Source organism: Canis lupus, chromosome 1, assembly GCF_011100685.1.
Source record: "Canis lupus familiaris isolate Mischka breed German Shepherd chromosome 1, alternate assembly UU_Cfam_GSD_1.0, whole genome shotgun sequence".
NCBI lineage: Eukaryota > Metazoa > Chordata > Mammalia > Carnivora > Canidae > Canis > Canis lupus.
Window position 1 is genome coordinate 103,593,674 of NC_049222.1, and position 21,418 is coordinate 103,615,091.

Consider the following 21,418-nt stretch of genomic DNA (forward strand, 5'->3'; position numbering starts at 1 on the left):
ATCCTTGTGGCCCCTGTTCCAAACAAGGCCCCTCCACAGGGTCCCTGCACCCAGCCTCACAGCCTCCCAACCAGGGTCAGGAGGAAGGTGAGGCAAAAAAATAAAATAAAATAAAAGGAAACATGAAAGATTCAGTAACCAAGATTGGCAACAGCGTGATACAACAGATGAATAGATGTAACAAAAACAATCAATAACACATCCATGGTGAACAAAATATCAAAATTTTAAATGAAGATGGCATCAATATAATTGATTTTTTCCCTTTTGTCTCAGGATCCAGTTAAAGCTTATCACGACCCTGATCCTGTCTTTATTTGAAGTTTTTGATTTCTTTGTTCATTATGGATTTTTTTTTCCTACATCCATCTTTAAAATATTGTATTAAAATACTTCCTGGGGCACCTTAGTGGCTTGGTGGTTGAGCATCTTGCCTTTGGGTCAGGTCATGATCTGGGACCTGGGATTGAATCCCCCTGCATCAGGCTCCCCACAGGGAGCCTGCTTCTCCCTCTGCCTCTCTATGTGTGTCTCTTATGAATAAGTAAAATCCTTAAAAATAAATATTTATCTTAAACAAAATGTGGTCTATCCATGCCATGGAATATTATTTGGCCACAAAAAAAACCTAAACACTGACACGTGCTACTATGTGGATGAACCCTGAGGACATCATGCTCACTGAGAGAAGCCAAACACAGAAGGTTAGGATTCTGTATACGTGAAGCCTCTGTAACAAGCAAATCCACAGAGATGGAAAGCAGATTGGTGGCCCACAGGAGCTGGGGGAGGGGAAATAGGAAGTATTTATGGGTAACGGGTTCCTTTGGTAGGGGAGGGAGTTATGGGGATGAAACCATTTTGGAACTAGATAGAGGTGGTGGTTGCACAACACTGGGAATGTACAGAGCACTGCTTTTAAATAGTTCATTTTATGTCATGCGACTTTAACATCCATAAAAATTCGTAATAAAAATCTGTATTTAAATATATTATTTATCTTGGTGACTGAGTTTTGTGTAAACCACCCCACCCCTGCCCCAATACCCACACCCTAAATTTTGCTCTGGATTTGAACCGCAGCCTTGCTCTGCTTGGTCCATCCCCCTGCTTGTGAATCCCAGAAAGAACTTTCTAGCACCTGGATCTGACCCTGCTTGATATCCTGCCCTATAGCCTGCCTGGTGCAGTACTGCGGTGTGTAGTGGCTTGTGAGCTGATGTCTCCAGGTAAAAAGAACTCCAATGTGAAGGCCTTACTGCCTTGGGCTCCACCTGGCCTCCCCGCGGCTCTGAGCATTCTTCTTCCTGTCCTCAGCCCCATGGCCTGCCACTTCTGGGAGATTCCCTTCAAGCTGCACTTCCTTGTAACCAGTGAAACTGCAGCCCCACAGCCTCAGCAGAGCCTCAGCACTGAGCCAGGTCTGCCCTGGGCCCTGGGCCTCTGTCTCCACACCTCTCCTCCCAACTGAGCACCTCCCTGGGGGCTCTGTTCCCCTCCCAAGGCCCTCCTCCCTCACAGCCACCAGGCACCGGTTTTTCCCAACACAGATCTGAGACTCTTCTTGTCAGCAAAAGGCCCAAGCGCTCAGAGTCATGCGATGGTCTTTCTAGGAGCAGCTTCGGGGTGGGGAAGAGGGGACACGGACGTTCATCCCGGAAACTCTCCAAAGCAGAGTCATGGCTGCCCCTCGGGGACTACCTCCATCCTCCCGGGGCCCAGGGACCCCGTCTGTTTCGTTCTCTCTCTTACATTCCCTCTGTGTCTGCCCCTTCCTCTCTCCTGTCCTCCCTTCTCTCTCTCTCTCTCTAGCTCTCGCTCTCTCTTTCGCTCTCTCCTCCAACTGCTGCAATCTGTTAGAAATTACTCTTCCAAACAGCCAGACTTCGCCAGCTTCAGGAAATTCCAAGCTGGGCAGGGGGAGGGGCCGGGCTGGGGGGCGCGCCCTGGCCGTCCCCCACCCGCTCTGCGCGTCCTCTGAGCACACCCAGTCCCGGCCTCGGCCCGCCCCACACTCAGCCCGCAGGCCTCAGCTTTTCCACCGCCGCTTTCTAGTCCTTTAAACCCTAGAGGCAAACTTTCGGATACTAAGGGAGGTTGGGAGGGGCCTGTGCCCAGACGGCCTGGGCTGGCCTGGACGGCTCCAGCCATGGCCCCCGAGAGGGGCTGACGCTACGGTCCCCGGTGCAGGTAAAGAAGGGACCCGGGGCCAGGGCCAGCAAGGGGTGCGGGCTCGGACTCCCCGGTCCGAGGACTGAGAAAGGTCGGAGGCAGGACCCCTGGGACCTGCGCGAGGAGGCGTCCTGTGGAGGTGGCCCCGCGGGCCCGGACGCCTGGGTCCCGGGCCCCTGACAGGTTCCGCATGACACTTCCTTTGCCAGGTGAGAACCGCCTGGAGAAAGAAGGCAGAGGGTGCGGACCTGGGACTCGGTGGCCGGGGCGGGCTCCGAAGCGAGGAGACGGGGGTCCCCCCGCCGGAGCCTGAGAGCGCGCCTGCCCCACTCGGGGAGGACCGAGAGGTAAGGGGGCAGCGGGGAGCCGGGCTCCCGGGTCAGCTTCGGGAGGACGCGGGACAGACGGGCCCAGGGACCGCGGGCGCTCCAGCTCGGGGCGGCCGCCACGTGGCGGGAGGAAGCGCGGCGAGCCGTGGGGCGGGGGTCTCCCCCTCCCGGACGCCTCGGGAACCGGTCCGGCCGGGTGTGGAGCGGGCGCCTATTTCCGTTTTGGCGGGGCTGGGGCCCGGAGAGGACAGAGGTGAACCAGCTGTGCCCTCCCTCCTGCAGCTGGAGCGGCGGGCCTGCAGGGGCGGATGGCAGCGGGAGGGGCCCTCCGGGGTCCCACCCTCACTCCTGCACTGTCTTTTGCACATTTGTCACAAACAACAGCCCCTCTGTAGGAGCCTTGGCCGGCTGACGGAGGTTTTTCCTAGAATGACCTCATTGCCTCTAGCACACAACTCTGCTTGCGGGAGGTTGGGGCCTTCTATTTAAGAGGACCCTGGGATTCGAGGTTCTGAGAAGGGGAGTGACTTGCCCGAGGCCCTCAGAGCCAGCAAGAGGCCACTCAGAAGCGATTTCGAAGTCATTACTCTGCCTGGAATGGAGAAAAGAAAAGGCAAACAAACACCGTCAAGGATGTAGGAAATCCTTGGCCTTTATGGCATATCCAAGTGTTTTTTACATTCGGATGCACACCCACCCACCCTATCCAAGGGGGGCTATGAGCAATAGGCTATCATCTGTAGAGTCTCATCAGGTTTAGACTCTGCCTGGTTTCTGAATCCAGACACAACATTCATTGCTGTGTGACCCAAGGCAACTTACTCTCCCTCTCTATTCCTCAGCCACCACCTCTATAAAACTCATTGCATTGTTCCGAGGATTGAATGAGTTTGTGTATTTGAGTGAAAGCATTTAAGTCCTCTACCCACCCACCCCACCCCACCCCAGAATAAGTCCTTAGGAAGTATAACATCAGCATCATGAATGTCCTTTACAAATACCCCTAGCAATCAGGCATTCTGACTTCTACTTTTCAGTAGAGTAAACTGAGGTCTAAGGTTGAGGAAGTTAGGTCAGGGTCCCACAGAAAAGAAATGGCAGGTGTGTTTGGCCAGGCACTGGAAAATGGTGGTAGTGATGCCTTGTAGGGCAATGCGAGGATGGGCTGAGGTTACAGGCTAGGGCATGGGCAGGGAGGAAAGCCAGGGACTGAGAGCTGTCCCCAGAGGACTCAGTTCACGAGGCAGCAGGCAGGAGAAGTGGTTAAGTCTGGGCTCTGTGACCTTGGGCCAGTCATAAACCCTCTCTAAGTGTGTCCTCGGGGACAAGGGGGAGTGATCTCAGGTGGCCACTGAGCATTTTATTGAACTTTTGCTCTCTGCTGGGCACTCTGCCAAGACTTACTGGCAACATCTCACCAATCTCGAAAAGAGACTATGAAGTGTTACAGGAAGATCCTGTGTTCCTATGTTACATTTTTGAGAGGGGGAAAGAAACCTTAGAAAGGTTAAGTATTTGCCCAAAGCCACACACACACACACACACACACACACACACAGCCAGATGGAAACCTAGGCATTTGGCTGAGTTGTGGTCTTTTCACCGGCAACTCACTGCACAGTAATGACACTCACTGTGACCATGGGGAGAGGGTTTTTTATTTTCAACTGTGAATTGAGATTCATTAATGAGCAGAGGTAAGCATTTAAAAAATAAAATAAAATAGATTAGAATTGAAAACATCACAGTGCCTAGCATGTTGTTTCATAAAATTTTGGTTTCCTTTATGCAGAGGTGGGGAGGAGAGGTGATTGCATGTCATGTTGCAATTAAAATATATTTGTTCATCTAAGCTGAGGTCAGAGAAGTTTGAGAAACACTACAGAATCTTGTAAATCAAGACTGGTTTTCCCAGAGAAATAAATGTAAAGTGTGTGAGTGTGTGTGTGTGTGTGTGTGTGTGTGTTGGGGTACGGCAAAGGTCAATTCCTCAGAACACACTGGACTATAATTATTTTAAATCCTCTTAGCTTTAATTTTTCTCTGCATTATCAGTGATATTTCCCAGGGTGCTAGTTACTGAAAGAATAATGTTGGTTGCTTTGACTTCTTCATAGGATTTTATCAATTCTTTATTTTGTTCTACAGTTATGTAAGGACACACTCCCCCCGCCCCACACACACACCCAGCACTAGCACTACCAATTAGCTGGCACTATTACAAATATAGTTTTCTTTAATTGAGATTTACTATGTGCCCTGCAAGGAAGGTACTGTTATTTTACCCATTTTACAGAGAGGAAACAGACATAAGGAAATCACGTAATTTATCCCAATCATACAGCTGGCGAAGGGTGGGGCTTTACTTCAAAGAGAAAGAAGATTATTTATTATGATGATGATGATGATGATAACAGGCACTATTAAAACAAAAGTACAAAGTTATCAGAGTCCCTCCCAGAAATTCCATAAAAACAGCCAGGTTCCAGGATACAGGCAAAGGTTGGCAGACACTTCTTTTATGTAGAATCCAGGGCAGCCATGAGGAAATAGTGCACCTAGTTTATAGTGTGCAACCTGCCAGTTTCAATTTATGCCATTGTTGTTATTCTTAGAGAAATTTGCAAAATGTAAGACAGTATATTGTCTCTTTCTGGACCAAATACTCAAATTATAAAAGGCTGTGTGAGCATCCTGATTCCTGGATTGGAGCTTTTAGGCAGACTTGCATTATCACTTGTGTGTGCCCTAGGCAAAGCTTTCATGGGTATAGATTTTATTTATTTATATTTTATAACTGTTGGTGTGAAGACAGATATAATCCACACATTTTGAAATAAATCAAAACACTTTAACATTTTCCTGGGCCTCTAGAAGTGTGTGAGTGGTGGGCCCTAGGCACTGTGCCTGCCGCACTTGGTGGACAAAGTGCCCCCTGTCTCCAGGGAAGGGTCCTGAAAATCTCTGCCCCGGAGATGCTGGAGTTTCTCTGTCAAGCTTAGGAAACACTCGGGGAGAGCTGGTGAAGCCTGTTGCCTGGCCTGTAGGAAGACCGCAATCTTAGTTCTTACTGGGATAAGCGCGGCGCGTTGGTCATGCGCAGGCCTGAATTGCAATCTGGGACCTAGGGCCTCTGGAGACGCAGTTTGCACACCTGTAAAATGGACGTAACCCCGCCACCATCGTCCCGCGTGTTTGCGAGCGCATCCTTGGAACCGCTGCCTAGGCCCAGGGTGGGTGCGCGGCGTGGGTTCCCCCTCGGGCGGAGGCCGCGCTGACCCGCTCCCCCGCCCCCTCCCGCAGATGCCCGTGCTGAAGCAGCTGGGCCCCGCGCAGCCCAAGAAGCGGCCGGAGCGCGGCACCCTGTCCATCTCCGCGCCACTCGGCGACTTCCGGCACACGCTACACGTGGGGCGCGGCGGCGACGCCTTCGGGGACACTTCGTTCCTGAGCCGGCACGGCGGGGGGCCGCCCCCCGAGCCCCGGGCGCCACCCGCGGGAGCCCCGCGCTCCGCGCCGCCGCCTGCGGTGCCGCAGCCCCCGCCGCCCGCCCTCCGCGCGCCCGCGCCCGCCGACCCGCTGCTGTCCTTCCACCTGGATCTGGGCCCGTCCATGCTGGACGCGGTGCTCGGCGTCATGGACGCGGAGCGCCCGGGGGCCGCCGCCACCAAGCCCGACTTGGACCTCAGCTCCGAGGCGCAGCATCCCAGGGCGCACTGCCGCCCCAGCGCGGATCTGGAGCTGGACGATGTCATCGGCCTGTAGGCACCCCAGTTCCCATGCTTTTACCTTCCGGCATCCTGCTTCTGTATACATAAACGCCACGTCTGTGCCCCGGGTTCTGTCTCTTCGCTTTGCATGGGAAGGGAAGATTGGGGGCGGGGAGTCGGTGATGGGGTCCTGGCTCCTTTAAGGGCCAAGCACGACACCTGCAGCTCGGTTCCCGGCAGACTGGACCAGGCTCTAGGTCGGATGCCGGGCCTGGAGGGGTGGGATGTGACCCTTTTATCAGAGGGGGGCGTGGTTAGACGGTGCCCCTTTAATTCAGCAGTTTTGGCAGAGGGCTTGGCCTGACTGGCTCCCGGAGGCCAAGGGCAGTGGCTCCGGGAGCCTCGACTCCCGGCCTGCATCTCCAGTGAACCCCTCGGGACGAGCTGCTCTTTACCCTGCGAGCAGACGCGCAGGGAAGTGGCCGGGAAGAGGTAGGGTCCCTGGAGGAGAAACACCCCCCATACATGTGTCGGCCCCATGGCGACAGCGGCGTCCCAAGCCTGGGCTACCTAGTCTAGCCTGCTGGGGTACCGTTGTGGAGGCGGAAGGGCGGGGCAGCACGTACAGCACTCCAGGCGAGGGGCGGAACGAAGCCCACTGAGGCCCCCGTAGAGGCCGCCGCCTCCACACAAATCCTAGGTGAGGGCCGGGGCCGCACGGGCGGAGAGCGGCCGAGGGCGCAGCCAGGCGTTCCTACGGCCTGGAGGGGGCGGGGTCGCACCTGTAAATCTTAGGGGCAGAGGCCCGGCTCCTCGAGGGCAGAGGGAAGCGGCCCCCCGCGGGCGGTGCCCAGTCTGTCAGCCCTTTGGACCCGGGCGGGCCACACACGAGCATCGCTGGGCAGCGCAGGCGGCGTCGGGCTTCGAGTACCCGGGCTGCGGAGAGCGCGAGGGCGGCGGGAAGGGGTGCGGCCGGTGACGTCACGGCCCGCGGTCACCGGCTCCCGAGGCGGCGCCCCGCCCCCGGCTGAGCCCGCGCCTCCGCCAGCCTGCCGCTTCGGCGTCGCTGCCGCCAGCCCCACCCGGGGGCTCCGGTGCCGGCGGGGCCTTGCCGTGGAGCCGAGGCCAGTGCCGGGGGCAAGAAGCCGCCGCTGTGCACGGCCGGGGCCGTCCTCCGGCACAGCCGCTGGGGCCCGCGCCTCGACCCGGCCGACTTCTCGGTAGGCTACGCCGACCGCTTCCTGGCGTGCGCGCGGAGCCCTTGGGGCCTTTTGCTGGGACGAGCGGTTGGCGGCGCTCGGGGGCGCTACTTCCGCCTTCGCGGCCGCACCGTGTGGGACCCCGCCTCACGCACTGATCTGGACTTCGGCTCCGGCCTGGCGGCGAGCGCGCTCAGGGCGGCGGGGGCGCGCACGATGGTTAGGACGCTCGGGACGGCGGCGAGATCGCTCAGGACGGGGAGGGTGCTCAGCACAGCGAGGACGCGCATAGCGGCGGGGGCGCGTTCGAAGGCGTGGCTGCCCCTCCCGCTGGCACCAGAACCGAACTCCTAGCACCGGACTGGGCTGGGCCGGAAGCCAGGGAGCGGGATAGGGCCGAAGGCCAGGCGTCCCCCTGGACAGAGCTGGGAAGGGTGTTGCAGCCGGCCGCCCCTGGCGGAGCCGCGGGGGTAGGAAGACTGTTGGTAGCAGCCCTGGCACGGTCCCCTGAAGGGCTTCCCTGAGACACAAGCAGAATGGGGTCCTGGAGCCTAGCCCTCGGAAAGCAGAAAAGCCACAGGAGCCAGGGGCACACCACCTCGCCAGCCCCGCCCCCACGCATTTTGTGGCCTCATGGTGACCGATCCTGCAGGCAGGGGTGGCCAAGGCCCAGGAAAAAGTCTGGAACCACACCCGCGAGTGCTGCCTTCCTGGTACCCACGAGGGCCCTGCACCTGACTAGCCCTTCTGAGGCTGATGGGCCCTGGGGAGGTAGCTGCCACAGGCACTGCATTAAGACTTGTGCTCTTGGCCCGGGTTCCTGGCACCCCACAGTTGAGCTTTAGATGCCTGCTTCTCTGGGGCAGCATGTGCTGTGCCCCACCCTCCCCCTTCCCCTCCCCAGAAAATATGGCCCAAGTGCTGAGACAGAGGCTGGAAGAGGAGGGGCTCAGAGTAATAACAGCTCCTACCCTGGCCAAGGTGCCCCAAGATTCTCAGGTCTGCCTCCCTGAGGCTGGTTGCAGGCCAAGGCAGGAGCTGGAAGCCAGCCCCTAGCAGAAGTGTGGCTGTGCCCACATGGGCCGGCAGAGGGCACCCTGGCTGAGATAGCTCTGGGGTGATGATCCCCTCAGATCCGCTGGTGGCCGCTCTCAACCTGTCCAAGCAGGAAGGGACAAAGTGCTCTCTCTCTCTCTCTCTTTAATTTTGGTTTCTCTCAAGCTTCCAAATGGTGCTCAGTGATCCAAGGAAAGAATGAAGGAAGGAGAAGGGAGGGGAAAGGGAAGGGAGGGGAGGCAGAGGAGGAACATCTGGAAAAAAAGCAGCCTGACAGTCCAGCTGTTTGCAAACTCATCGCACATCCTCCAGTTACATGGCAGAAGAGGGGGGAGGGCCAAAAAGAAAAAGGGGAGGAAGAAAACTAACTTAAACACACACAAAAAGAAAAGAGAAGGAAACATGACGTGAGCTGGTGATCCATGGAGGCAGGGAGGGAGGGAGGGTAACCGTTTTACCTGTGCTGAACCAAAGAAGGGTTGGGGAGCAGGAAGAGGAGGAAGGGAAGGAAAAAAAAAACCAGAAGAAACACGGGGGTGGAGGGAGGAGGGACACGGAGACAACTTAATACAACTGTAGACGAGGCGGCCCGGCCGAGGTCCCGCGATGGCCTCCGGAGTCCTCAGTGCGCAGTGTCGGCGTGGATGTGGTGCTGGCTTGGCGGCGGCATTTCTGGCGTGGGGGGCTGAGGGTGGGGCACAGTCTCTACATGGCTCCCCTAGCCCCGAATACTGAGGCCCCAGAGGGCTGGGCAATAAGAGTCTGTGGTGAGGCAGGCAGGTGGCGGGTGGCGGGCTGCTGTGCTGGTGGCCCCGCCACGGGCGGGCACGGGCGGAGTGGCCTGTCTTCTTCCGGCCCCCTGGGCATGGGATGGGCCAGGGTGCCAGGTCGGTACCGGAGTACAAGCTCGAGAGAGAGAGAGAGAAAACACTGAGACAGCATTAGTGGAGGTGCCAGGTGGACACAGAGCAGCCTACAGACCATGCCCCCAACCCTCCGCTGTCCCACCCCATCCTCCCCCAATCCCACTCCTCTGAGACAAAAAATAAAAATGTAGAAAAAATCTCTGTACAGACTCCCCGGTGGGAAAACGGGGACAGGGATGGCGGCTCTTCCTGGAGCCCACTCCCCATGAATTAATTTACAACCCAAGTCCATGGCTCAAAAACAAAATCGGCAAAGGCGGCGCTGGGGGGCCACAGCCCTGCCCCCACCCCACCCCACCCCATCCGCGCTGGTGCTCAGAAGGCTGACAGCTGCGCCAGGCTGAGGCGGCAGTCGATGCTGGCGTTGTCCAGGCCCGTGTATGCCAGGCCCAGGGGCTCTAGGAAGGCCCGGCAGGCGGCCTCGCCCTCGAAGGCCAGCTCGGCCTGCAGGTAGGAGACTGGCAGCGCAGGGCGGAAGCTACGGAGACAAGAGGAGAATGCGATGAGGCAGGCAGTGGGCAGGGGAGGGCCCCACAAGCAGGGAGTGGGTGCCCCCCCTTCGGGCACCCAAAGGGTTTCCTCAGCACATTACCTGCTGACCTCTCACCCATCCCCACCCAACCTCCCCACCTCCAGGGGCTTGGGGGGGCCCGGGGTGGGGTTAGTGGCCCCAGCCCCGGCTGTGCCCCCCCTTCACCCTCACTTACCTGTACAGGGGGGACCAAGGAGGGTGGGAGGGAAGGGCCCAGCTGGTTCCTTTGCTGCTCAAGGGCCCACTGTGGCCCAAGCAGAAGGAGGGACCCCAGGGGATGGTGGTGGGCATGGGCTGGCAGGTCTGACAGCTACTCTGGGGGACCCGCCCTGGCTGTTTCCCCTGCCTGGGTCAAAGTGCCTCCGGAATGCCAGCAAAGCTTCAGCCAACATGTATTATGACGTGCTGGCTACAGTCACTTGCGGTTGCTAACAAGACACAGCATGTGCCAGAAGATAGCTGTTAACTTGAATTCTCTCCCAGAAACCCTGTCACCCTGCCCTTATATCACACAGGACATAAACCAGTCCTGCCTCAAGTCTGTGCCTGGTCTTGGCCTGGATATCCACAGAGGGCATAAAAGAGTCCATTCCTACCACAGCTGAGCTGGCCTCCTGGCCATCCTGCAGGGACCTGGTTCTGGGGACTCTCAGACTCAGGGCCAGGGCTGTCCGTGTCTGCTGGTGGAGGGGGGCAGTGAGAGCATGTGGCCAGTGATGGGCCAAGGCCCCTCCTACAAGGCGCTTTCATGGCTGTGGCCCCAACCAAGACCCAGCAGGTATAAACTAACCCGAATGGCGACCTGCCCACATGACACCCCTGGGAGCAGCACAGAAGCTTGGGAGCTGTCCCGCTGCAGACAGCAGACTCTGAGGGACAGCCCACAGGGCCTTTAGACATACCACCTCCCCGACACTCCTGGGTAGGTAGTCAGATTCTGCTCATCCTAGCGCCTTCATGTTTCTGCCCATGTCCTTGTCTACTTCTGTGGCCCCTACCCTGGCTCAGCCTCTGCCTTAAATCTCCTGGACCCAAACTGGAGCATGGAATCTGTGGTCTCATATCTTCAGGGTGACCCTCTCTCCCCAGTCTCACACCATTCCTGTGACTCTTAAGGTAACTTTTGTGGCCCCTTGGACCTACCAACCTCTGACCAAGAGTTCTCAACTTTGGCAAGACTGACACTGGGGCCAGTGATTCGGTTGTGGGGCATCCCGGGCACTTCAAGGGGTTGAGCAGCATCCCAGGCCTCTACCCACTAGACACCAGTAGCCACCCCTAGAAGAGATCACCTGACATCTCCCTATGTCGCCCAGGGGCATTTCACTGCCCTGCTGGAAAAAACACAGGTTCCCCACCACACACATGCACGCATGCATGCCACACACGCGCGCGCACACACACAGCACACGTGATAGCTGATGACAGAGAAGCATGCTCTTTTTATGTCCAGCCCCTGATCTGCCTAGCCCCCACATCACACCTTTCTCCCTAAATATTTCCTGCACTCTCGAAGGAACTCAAGTCAGAACAGGGTCTTGTCCTGTTACATCAGAAGCTACCAAGAGCAGGGCCATCTTTTCTAGTTTGTTTCTACCGAGTGGGAGCTCAGTGTCAAGAGAGCCTTGAAAGGTGAACAGAGATCTCAGAGTGAGGGGACCGAGAAAACAAACCAGGGTCCAAGGTGATGCGAGCAGAAAAAAGAGACTCAGGGGTAAAGAGGGAACCCTGGAGCAGCAAGACAGAATGGGGAAGGAGATGCAGACGCAGGCGTGGGAGACACGGTGAACTGTGGGGAGGGAAGCAGAAGGGCCTGGGGAGCAGGGTACGTGTAGAAACAAGGGGGGAGAGGACTACGGTCCAGGGCACAGCAGCTGGAGGCCTGACAGCCCGAGTGTGCAGGGGCAGGAGGAGAAAAGGAAGGGACGGGGGAAGGAGGGGAAGGCAGGCTGCCACAGGGCCAGCAGAGGGGGCGAGGGAGAACCCAGCTTCACATACGTTTTGATCATCGCCTTGAGGGCAGCTTTGCGCTCCCGGTCTGCAAACTTGTCCACCAGGTACCCAGACATGCAGGGCGCATGACAGTAGAGCCGGAAGAAGCGGTGGTAGTTGCCCAGAGCCCAGGCTGCCCTCAGTGCCAAAGCGTGAGCCACGCAAGGGTCTGCCTTCAGTTCCCGAGTCAGGTAGGCCAGCTCCGTGGTGATGTCTGGGGCCCAAGACAAAGGAGGATCAGCAGCGCCCAACCCTGGGGGCCTGGAGCCACCCTGTCCTGCAGGCAGCGCCTCTCACCTCCTGAGTTCTTGGTGAAGATGTAGTAGAGGACCCGGTAGGCAGTGAACTCGCCCACATTGCCTGGCAGGTTCTCGGCATACAGTGACTTGAGCTGCGTCTGGCACTGGTTGAACTCCTCATGGTCACCCTGGCACCCAGGGTGTGGACATCAAGAAAGATGGTGAGGCCAGCACAGGGAGCCCGGGAAGAGCCTGAAAGGGCCTCAGCACCCCACACTCACCTTCTCCAAGGCGATGCGAGCATGTGTCTCATATACTTCCACTGTGAACTCTGTTCGCACACCTTGCACCTGGATCGGCAGAACGAACAATGAGGCCAGAGCAGAACAGGACTCACCCAGGGCAGGCCTTCCCCGCAGCCCCCGCACCGTCAGGTCCTGCCGAATTGACTTCATCTGCTCGCACGCAAAAGCATAGTCTTGCTTCTCTTTCCAGTGGGACTTGACCATGCACAGAGACTTTTTCAAAACCTGGAAAGGGAACCAAATTAAGGCTCAGTGTGATTTCACAGCAGGATGAGCAAGGCTGTAACACCCATTATGATTCCACTAACTCTGTTCTAAGACAATAGCTACAATATCAAACTCCTTTAGTAACTCACTGCCAACTTTGAAAAGAACCCAACACATTTTGCAAGAATTACTACTCTCAACCTCAGCTGCCCACATCTGCGTGTCCAGTCCCCTGGATGGAACATTAGCCATGCCGCTGCTGCAGTCTCAGCAGAGCACAGAGGGGTCTGACTGCCTCCGTCACATGAAGTGCTGACCTAGGAAAGCCACTTCCTTCTCCGTCTCCTAATCAGGGAACATAAGCTCAGAGCTGAGCAAGTCTCCTGATGAGGATATGCAACCCAGCACAAATTCTGTCTCCAAGTCACCTTCAGAGAGCTCCCAGGCCCCAAAGTCCCTGCCCAGCTGCAAGCCCCTGCTGCCACAGCAGTCTCCTGTGCAACCTCTGCCGTGATTCCCGTGTTGGTACCACAGCCTAGTGCCAGCATCTGCCCTGCAGGGAGGACCTGCCCTTCCCAGCACTTACTGCCACAGGGCGCACAGTGGATGGGTCAGGGGCACAGGTGAGACGCAGATAGTGCTTGGTGATGTCAGGGCAAGTGCCCACAATCTGTAGTTCCTGCCAGTCAGGGTCAGCACCACTGCTTTCCAGGCTGCCCATCTGCAGCACCAGGGGCTCAAGGCGCAGGCGGCGGGAATGTCCATGCTGGAAGCGGGCCGCCCGCTTCTGCTTCTTAAGCTCACGCTCAGGGTCCTCACACTCTAGCGTGGCCATCTTTTTGCGGCTGCGCTTGGTGGGAGCAAGATCATGCCTGAAAAGAGATCAAGGTGAATAGGCAGATGTCACAGCATGCCTCTCCCACCACTCCCCAGGAACCCCGATCTCAGCCCCACCCCTTGGGCCACCTGCCCCAAGTCTCACCTCTTTCCACGCTGCGCCCTGCCTCGGCCCCGATCCATGTGGGCCCCCCGACCTCCTCGGCCCTTTGGGGGCGGGTTCCTGCGACCCACAGGGTGACACTCATTCCCTGAGTAAGAACTGTCTGAATCCGAGTGGGAGTCACTGCACAGAAGCAGCAAGAAGGTAAGGCCCGAAATGGCTCCTCCCCCCAAGACCCCACCCATGCCCCTCAACCCCCCCACAGCCCCTACGCCCCACCCCCCCCACCCCGGACCCTGAACTCTTCACACCTGCGGCGGAAGTGGCGGGTGGGGGACCGGGAGGAGGAACGGGAGCGGGAGTCCGTGCTGGAGGAAGAGCTGTTGTCCTTCATGAAGACATTGCGGTTGCCAAACTTGGCGAAGCTGCTGCCCCGGGCTCGGCCAGCACCCCCAGCCCCTGGTGTCCCTCGCTGGGACTGGGCACCCCCGCCCCTTGTCGCTGAGCCTGCCCCCCTGGGAGGATGAAGGCTGCTAGGGGCCTCCCACCGCTTCTTCTTGGGGCTCTCAGCCACAGGCTCCCGAGTCAGCCTGAGGATATAGCAGGGCAGGGCATCACCAATCCAGCGCCTCCACCAACCCCAGCATCTGCCAGCCGCCCCAGGAACACACCACCTCAGGCAGGAAAGAAACTTACCCAGGCGACTCAGCTAACACACTGCAAAAATGGGAGGCAAACCCAAGATTTTCTCTGTCTAGAGAGTGTTCTTCGCTGCTGAGTACCATGCACTCGCCAGGCTTCAGGGCCTTCACCCCACCCCAGGATTCCACCACCAGGCAGTGCCTGGGCCTCAGCTCTACCCTCCTGGCCTTCTACCCCTGGGAGCCAACTTTCTTGCTCATTCTTGGGGCTTCAGATACCTAAGTCTGCAGGTCTCCGCTTCAGCACCCAGAATCGCCCTCCTCCCCATCCCTGGCCTAGACTAACCCTGGCAGGGGCTCCCGGCTCCAGTCAATGGTATAAGCTGAGCCGTCCTGCAGCCGAGCCTGCAGCAGCTCCTTGAGTAGCTTCTCTGTCCGGTCCTTGTCCTCCTCCGACTCACAGGCAGTAAAACAGCGCTCCACATACTCCTTCATGTCCTGTGGCCAATCATCAGGCTTCCCCGACAGGCTCCCCCTGGGTGAAGGCAGACGTGGGACTCAGCTGGGCGGCACCCCACACCCCAGCAAAGATGGTTGTCACTACCACTCACAAAGCAGACACAAACCCAAAACAATGCGAGCATCATCTTCTTCCCCTCTCATTTCATGCTCACAGCAACCCTAAAAGAGGAACCCCTCCCCATCTTGGAGGGGCAGACTGAGGCTCAGAGGGGTGCACAACCTGCCAGTGGACTATACGCACAGCAGAAGGAGAGAGCTGGGACAGGATCAAGGGGGTGGCCATCACCTGTGGTTCTGGGCTTTCTCAGGGTTGGGCTGGGGGCCGAAGCTGCTGTGCTGGCCCTCCGAGGTGGAGCTGAAGCTCTGACTGGTGACAGCAAAGGGCCGTTTCTGAATGTTGAACTTGAGACCACCAGTCCCCGGGGCTGCTGTGAGGGCCGCAAGAGCTGGGGTTAGACCTTACCGTGGCCTTCCTCAGGTTGCCTGATCTCCAGGAATGGGAGACGCCAAGCTCTAGAGAAGGGCTCCAAACCAACTGCATCCAGAGCCAGGGAATGAGCACCACACCCAGAAGTGCCCCACGCTTGGCTCTGTAAGGTGCAGCCCCTATGCCCTCTCTCTCCCCAAATTCCACCTCCAACTTACGCTTCATCCGGTTCCACAACTGTTGGCCCTTCTTGGGCTTGGCAGGCTCAGAGTAGGCATGTGGCCCATAGGCCTGGCCTGAGGCAGGCCCTGCCTGGCTGTGCTGTGTGGCTGGGGCTGTTCCAGGCTGGGGGCCACTGTTCAGAGCATGAGCCCCATGCGGGGGGTTGGAGGGCTGAGGGGGCTGGGCTGCTGGCAGCTGCTGAGGGGGGGCCTGGTAGGACATGCTTTCTTCCATGCCAGGGACTGGGGGCTGTTGGAGGAAGCAGGTGCTGAGGGCAGGAGCAGAGCTTCCAGTGCTGGCTCTCACACTGTCCTCATGATCACAGCACCACTCAGCCCTCAACTCCGTCCTGTGACCCTCCCACATCTCACTGCCCCAAGCACTGTCTCCCTGAGGAACGGAGGTTTAGTGCCCACCCTCTTCAGAGCTGAGAAGGCTCCAGCTTAGATCCTGAGATGTTCTCCCACAGTCCCCAGCCACTCAGTGGCAGCAGTAGGCATCTAAACCTCAGTTAGGCAACTAGTGAGCGCTCTAGTGAGTGCTGCCAACACACCCAGGAGTTATTGTCTGAACACATGCTGTATGCCGGTCAAAACACACATATGGTCACCCACGTTCTAGGGGACCCTGTGAAGAAGTGGTTATCCTTCCCACTTGACAGGACTGGCTGAGACGCAGAGAGGGTATGAGACTTGTAATGACACCAAGGGAGGGGAGCTGGGACTCTGGCCCAGGTCACTCCACCTCCCCTGCACAGCTCTGCACTACTCCACGCTGCACGTTAAGTGCAAGGCCAGACAATGTGCATGACTATGCATGTCTGTGTGCACTGCACTGAGAGAAGATTCCCAAGATAGGCTGCCACACTGCAAACCGCAGCTACCATCAACCCCAACACCTACTCCCAGGCCTTGCCCAAGCCCTAAACCCATCCTGGTTTCATTTTTTTAAGTTTATTTATTTATTCATGAGAGACAAGGAGAGAGGCAGAGTCACAGGCAGACTGGTGAAGAAGCAGAAGGAGAAGCAGGCTCCTGTAGGGAGCCCGATGTGGGACTCGATCCCGGGACCCCGGGACCACGACCTGAGCCGAAGTCAGACGCTCAACCACTGAGCCACCCAGGTGCCCCCATCCTGGTTTCAAAAACTATAGTTTGCCCTCCTCAGTTATCAGATCGGTAGTCACCAGGCAGGAGACTACCCAGAGGCAGCCATTGTAACAAATACAGGGGTCCCCACCATTCACCCACTCAGAAAAACTACATTCCCCATCTTGAACATGCCACAAAGCTGGTGGGGGTGTTACCTGGCTCAGAGTCCCCTGGTGCTGGGGTGCTGATGGTTGCTGGGGTGCGGTGGAGCCATACGAGCTGGCCATGCCATATTGGGAAGGGGAACCATAGCTCTGGTACATGCTCTGCCAGAGGCACAGAAATGAGGATCAGGACAGGCCCAGCTCCCTCCCCTTCTCCCGCCCTCTCAGGTGCCAGACATAACCTCTGTGCTCCACACTCTTACCCCTATCTTTCTCCACTACATAAATCCTTCTTATGAGAAAAACAACAAAAAACTCTATCAATCCCATTCTCCATTTAAGAAATATTTACCGAATGCCAACTTTCCTAAACGCTACAACAGAACCAAAAATAAACAGTAAAAATCCACCCTCTCATGAAGTCTGCGCTCAAAACACGTGCACAGTTGCAGATGGATACACAGAGTATCTGGCAGCAAGCACTGTGAAAGCAAGAAGGAGTGGGGTGCAACCCTGCTTTAACTTATCCAGTCAGAGAAAGGTCTAACCTGGGAAGCACCCCCACCACCACCACGACGGTGAGAACACGGAGAGGTGTGGGAAAAGGGAATGAGAGCTGACACAGAGCACAGGTGGACGTCATGGGTAACAGACTAAGCATGGGGAGAGGAAGTGGCCAGAGCAGAGAAGGTGGGACCTAGAAAGGGCCTTCAACTTGATCATGGGAACAACATGCTAGTGGAGTGTCTCGGAAGCTGTCACTGCTGTCTTCAAGTCTTCCCCTGGCCCTGGAACCCACCCCCCTACCCGCCCCCGCTGGGCTGGATGCTCACCATGGGGTAGTAATAGCTGTAAGGATAGGCATAGTTGTACTGCTGGTACCACTGGTAGTACTGCTGCTGCTGCAGAGCTGAGGCCTCTGCCTGAGACACATACTGTGGAGAGAGGCCCACATGCCATCAGCACTGGCAGCAGCACACACCCTCCGGCCCCCAAATGTGGTTAACTACTAAGGAACACAACTGGGTCCATCTCTCTCCAAGAGCCACAGCTTCTACTAACGCACTTGAGGCATCTCAGGGGCCCAGGACATGCCTCCCTCTTAAGGCTAGATTCCCAGGGACAAGGACTACACGGTGCCCTGGGCTCTTCAAGGAAACAGACCTTGCTCCCCCATCCAAGGGCTCCTAGAACATCTTCGGAGCACTGTGTCCTTGTGATACCAGGGAACACCATATATTTCCCTCCCTAGCAACCCCCGCTCAGGGTCCCCAGGTCCTGTGTGCCTTCTCACTTGTGCACTGGCCACAGGCCCATTGCTGCTGGCCTTGCCGGAGCTGCCAGCGGCTCCTGCTTTGCTGATGCTGGCCAGAGCCTGGCGGGCCTTCTCCCACTCCGGGTTCTCATGCATAGGAGCTTCCATGCCATTCTCTCTGCCTGTCCCGGCCACCATGCTGTACTGAGAAGACCTGCAAGGAAGGGACATCAAGTCAGTCTTTTCTCTCCCTGTACATGGCGGGCAAAATGCAGGCAGGCACATACCAGGGCCTGAATCCTAGACTCCTTCATGCTATCTACTAGAGTCTAAATTTTTAAATCTAAGATATATTTTAATCTGTAACATGCTAACAATTCCTTTCTGTCTCACACCTCCCTGAGAAAGAAATCCGACTAAAGACAGAGACCTATGACATTTTTCCAGGTGTCTGACACACAGTAATTGTTAGATACCGAATGAAAAGATTACCAGTGTCCAGAGAAATTAACAGAACCTGGTGCCTACTAAGTCTAAATGTCTTATGAGTCAATTTTCACAGGTCCCCAGCCAACAGAAGACTATCATCATACTGTTTTGGAAAAACAAGGTATTAACAGACAATAAATGAGAGGATTAAGTGTGTTGGAGGCTGCCCCTTAATCAGTCCATGGAATGAATCACCCCAATTCTGAGAAATAAGCACTGTTCCATGGACACAATGTTCAGAGAGGTGAAAACCTGCTGTCCACCCAACAACCAAACACTTCCCTTCACCGTGTGACCAGAGGCACTCCTCCTCACCACCCCCACAAGGACTGTTCCAGCACATCCCAGTCATCTCAGGGAACACCACTGAGTCCTGCTTCTGCCTGCCCTCCCCTCCAGCCTCTGTCTCTCTAGCCACACTAACCAATCCGTGCTCCGCTGATCACCCACGTTGGCCGCCATCTGGACCTTGGGGCATAAGGGGTGGATCTCAGGAGCCAGACTGCTTTCTCACTGTCTATGAGAAAAAGGAGGAGTTAGGGAGACTCAGGAAGGAGCAGGAGACAAGTCACGAAGTGGGGAAGAGGAGATGGGCTCACGGGAAGTCGGGCAGAGGAGAAGGTATGAGAAGTTAGGAGCCACTAGGAGACGAGGAACCACTGAAGAGAATCCTGGGTGTGGAATAAAGGGGCTCCTGTAAGGAGCCCCCGGGCTCCCTGCAGTGCTCTGGGTGGAACATGAGGGATGTGAAAACAGGGAAGGCTGAAGGGATTCCCCAAAGGGAAAGAGAAGGACCTGAAACCCTAAGGGGAAATGGATGGTGCAGAGGGCGGGGAGGGGGGGTGCCCTCAGGAAGGAGCCCCAGGCTAGTGGGAAGCCCCAGGGAGGGGGGGAACGACGACCTCGCGAAGGGAAGGTCCGAAGGAGCCCCCGGGGCAGGAGAGAAGGTGCGGGGGGGGGGGGGGTGCTGACAGACACCTCGAGCAAGGGCTAGGACGTGTTCCAGAGGAAAGCCTGCTCCTGAGAGAAAGCACGAGGTCCCGGAGGGTGCTCTGGGGAGCAGTCCGGAAAGACGGACTCTAGCGAGCACTCAGAACAACCAGCAGGCAGGAGGGAGGGCTCCCGGAAGTCGCTCCAGGAAACAAGGACAAGCGCCGCGTGCCCCTGGGGAGCCCTGCACTGTAGAAACGTCCTCTCAGGAAGTGCCCCCCACGGGCAGAGGCACTTCCTCTGCCGGGTGGCCGGGGGCCCAACAACGTCCCGCACACCCAGGACTGCAAGAGAGCGAGAGGGCCTCGGGCGGCCTCAGCCGCGGAGACCGAGGAGCACGGGTGGGCCCCGAGGCAGGCCCTCGCCGGTCCTACTACGACGGAGGAGGTGAGAGCAGCGGCTCTCACGGCCGCAGGGAAGGCCGTCCAGAGGGCAGAGACGCCAGGCGCAGGCCCGCCACCCGCTCCAGACCACCGCCCGGCCGCGCCGCGCTTGCGCACCACGGCTCGGGGGTGAGGCGAAGGGAGCACCGAAGCGCAGGGGCTGCGCGTCGCCCGGGGCAACGTCATCCTCCGGGTGGAACCGCCGGGTCACTGGGGGCTGAAGAAGAGGGCGCTCAGGCCCCAGGAATTCCGGGGAGGGGGCGGGGAGCCACGGGCCGACGGCGCACGCGCGAGAGCGCGCAGGCGCAGAAACCGCCAGTGCCCGCCACACCCTGTCGTCGCTCGCGCGCGGCGTCCGTTGGTGCGACGGCCCACCAGGCCTCGGGACCCGCCGGGCGTAGGCCCGGAAGGAGACGCCGTCCCCGCCGGCTCGCCCGCCGCGCCTCACACTCACCTCAGCCGCTCGCCCCCTGGACTCGTCAGCAGCGGCCCAAGGCGACACCGACACCAGTGCGGAACTGCTCGTGACCCGGCTGGTTCTTGTCTTCCTTGGGCTTCGACGTTCTGACCGCGGCGTCCTGACGTCATGCGGAGGCCTCTCCCCACCTCCCTCGACCTTGCACAGCCAATGGGCGCCGCGGGTTTGTGTTGAGCCCGCCCCCCGCTTACGCAAGGACGCGTGGGCGTTCAAGGCAAGCCGGAAGACGGGAGGGAACGGTGTCCCCGAGGGGACTTGCGCGGCGGAGGGCGGGCCTCCGCGCTCTGCCCGCACACGCAGCCCTAGTTTGGGCTCAGTGAGTGGTAACCATGGTTGTTTTCAGACACAAGCTAGCGTAAGGGGGGGCTGTAAGACTGCTGTGCCGCGATGTGGAAGCCCAGGGCAGAGAATGGTGAAATCGGGAAAGGGGATGAGAACAGCCTCCAGCAGGGAAGAGGAGCTTCTCTAGCACGTAAATTTGCAGAGGACGCGGCTCGCGGAAACCAGGCGGCGGGCGACCGGCAGAGCCGGGGGGCACAGGGGGAGCTGGTGGCTGCGGCGCAGTAGACGTGTGCGAGGTCCCGGGGTGAGCGGTTAGGTCTGTACATGGGGGGCAGGTGGCAGCCTCTGCAAGGGCTCTGGGGGCCAGGCTGGGGAATGTGGACCTGGCGGGGTCCCGGGGTGAGGGGAGAGGTCTCTACATGTGGGCAAGTGGCGGCCCCTGCAAGAGCTCTGGGGCCAGGCTGGGAAATGTGGACCTGGCAGGTAGCAGTGTACCATGTGTTTCCGTCCAGGCTTCTGACTGATGACAGGACCTAGCTCAGGGACCGCTCAATGCAGTAGTAGTAGGCAATGGAAGTATTTCAGAAGTAGTTTCCTTCCGTTTTTATTATTAGAAATTTTTGTATTGATGACTGGGTGTCATTTTGTTTGTTAACACAGTTGATCTTTTTCTGTCCTTTCACTTAAAAAAAAAAAACTATTCGTTTTAGGATAATTTGGGATTTACAAGAAAGTTGCAAAGGTGATTGAGAGTCCTGTGTACCTACTGCTGGTTCTCCGTGATGCTGTTATCTTGCATTCCTGTAGGACATTAGCTAAAACCAAGAAACCAACCCTGGCACGTTACTCTTAACTGAACTTTGGCTT

At 57.7% G+C, this 21,418-nt stretch overlaps 2 protein-coding genes and 1 pseudogene across 9 annotated transcripts; 2 read left to right on the plus strand and 1 right to left on the minus strand.

Annotated features, from left to right (window-relative positions):
- Positions 1-1,922: 1,922 nt before the first annotated feature.
- CDC42EP5 (CDC42 effector protein 5) lies at positions 1,923-6,340 on the plus strand. The gene is made up of 3 exons (XM_038527897.1): positions 1,923-2,190; positions 2,382-2,519; positions 5,805-6,340. Exon 3 carries the CDS (start codon positions 5,805-5,807, stop codon positions 6,264-6,266), a length of 462 nt encoding a protein of 153 aa, XP_038383825.1. The 5' UTR covers positions 1,923-2,190; positions 2,382-2,519; the 3' UTR covers positions 6,267-6,340.
- A 133-nt stretch (positions 6,341-6,473) lies between these two features.
- On the plus strand, positions 6,474-7,936 carry LOC119875916 (annotated as a pseudogene).
- A 657-nt stretch (positions 7,937-8,593) lies between these two features.
- Positions 8,594-20,383, minus strand: LENG8 (leukocyte receptor cluster member 8). 8 transcript variants are annotated; one of them, XM_038527777.1, is made up of 17 exons: positions 20,246-20,383; positions 18,843-18,935; positions 17,969-18,143; positions 17,508-17,609; positions 16,726-16,836; positions 15,416-15,668; positions 15,057-15,198; positions 14,595-14,783; positions 14,304-14,324; positions 13,919-14,197; positions 13,650-13,790; positions 13,254-13,539; positions 12,584-12,685; positions 12,437-12,505; positions 12,214-12,343; positions 11,923-12,130; positions 8,594-9,870 (listed from the first exon to the last, which is right to left on the minus strand). In XM_038527777.1, the coding sequence occupies exons 2-17, from the start codon at positions 18,878-18,880 to the stop codon at positions 9,708-9,710; spliced, it is 2,409 nt and encodes an 802-aa protein (XP_038383705.1). In that variant the 5' UTR covers positions 18,881-18,935; positions 20,246-20,383; the 3' UTR covers positions 8,594-9,707. The 8 variants fall into 8 exon arrangements, with proteins under 8 accessions (XP_038383705.1, XP_038383706.1, XP_038383708.1 ...); XM_038527778.1 differs by having other exon boundaries at positions 18,843-18,931; positions 20,246-20,379; XM_038527780.1 differs by lacking the exon at positions 20,246-20,383 and adding an exon at positions 19,909-20,052.
- Positions 20,384-21,418: the final 1,035 nt, after the last annotated feature.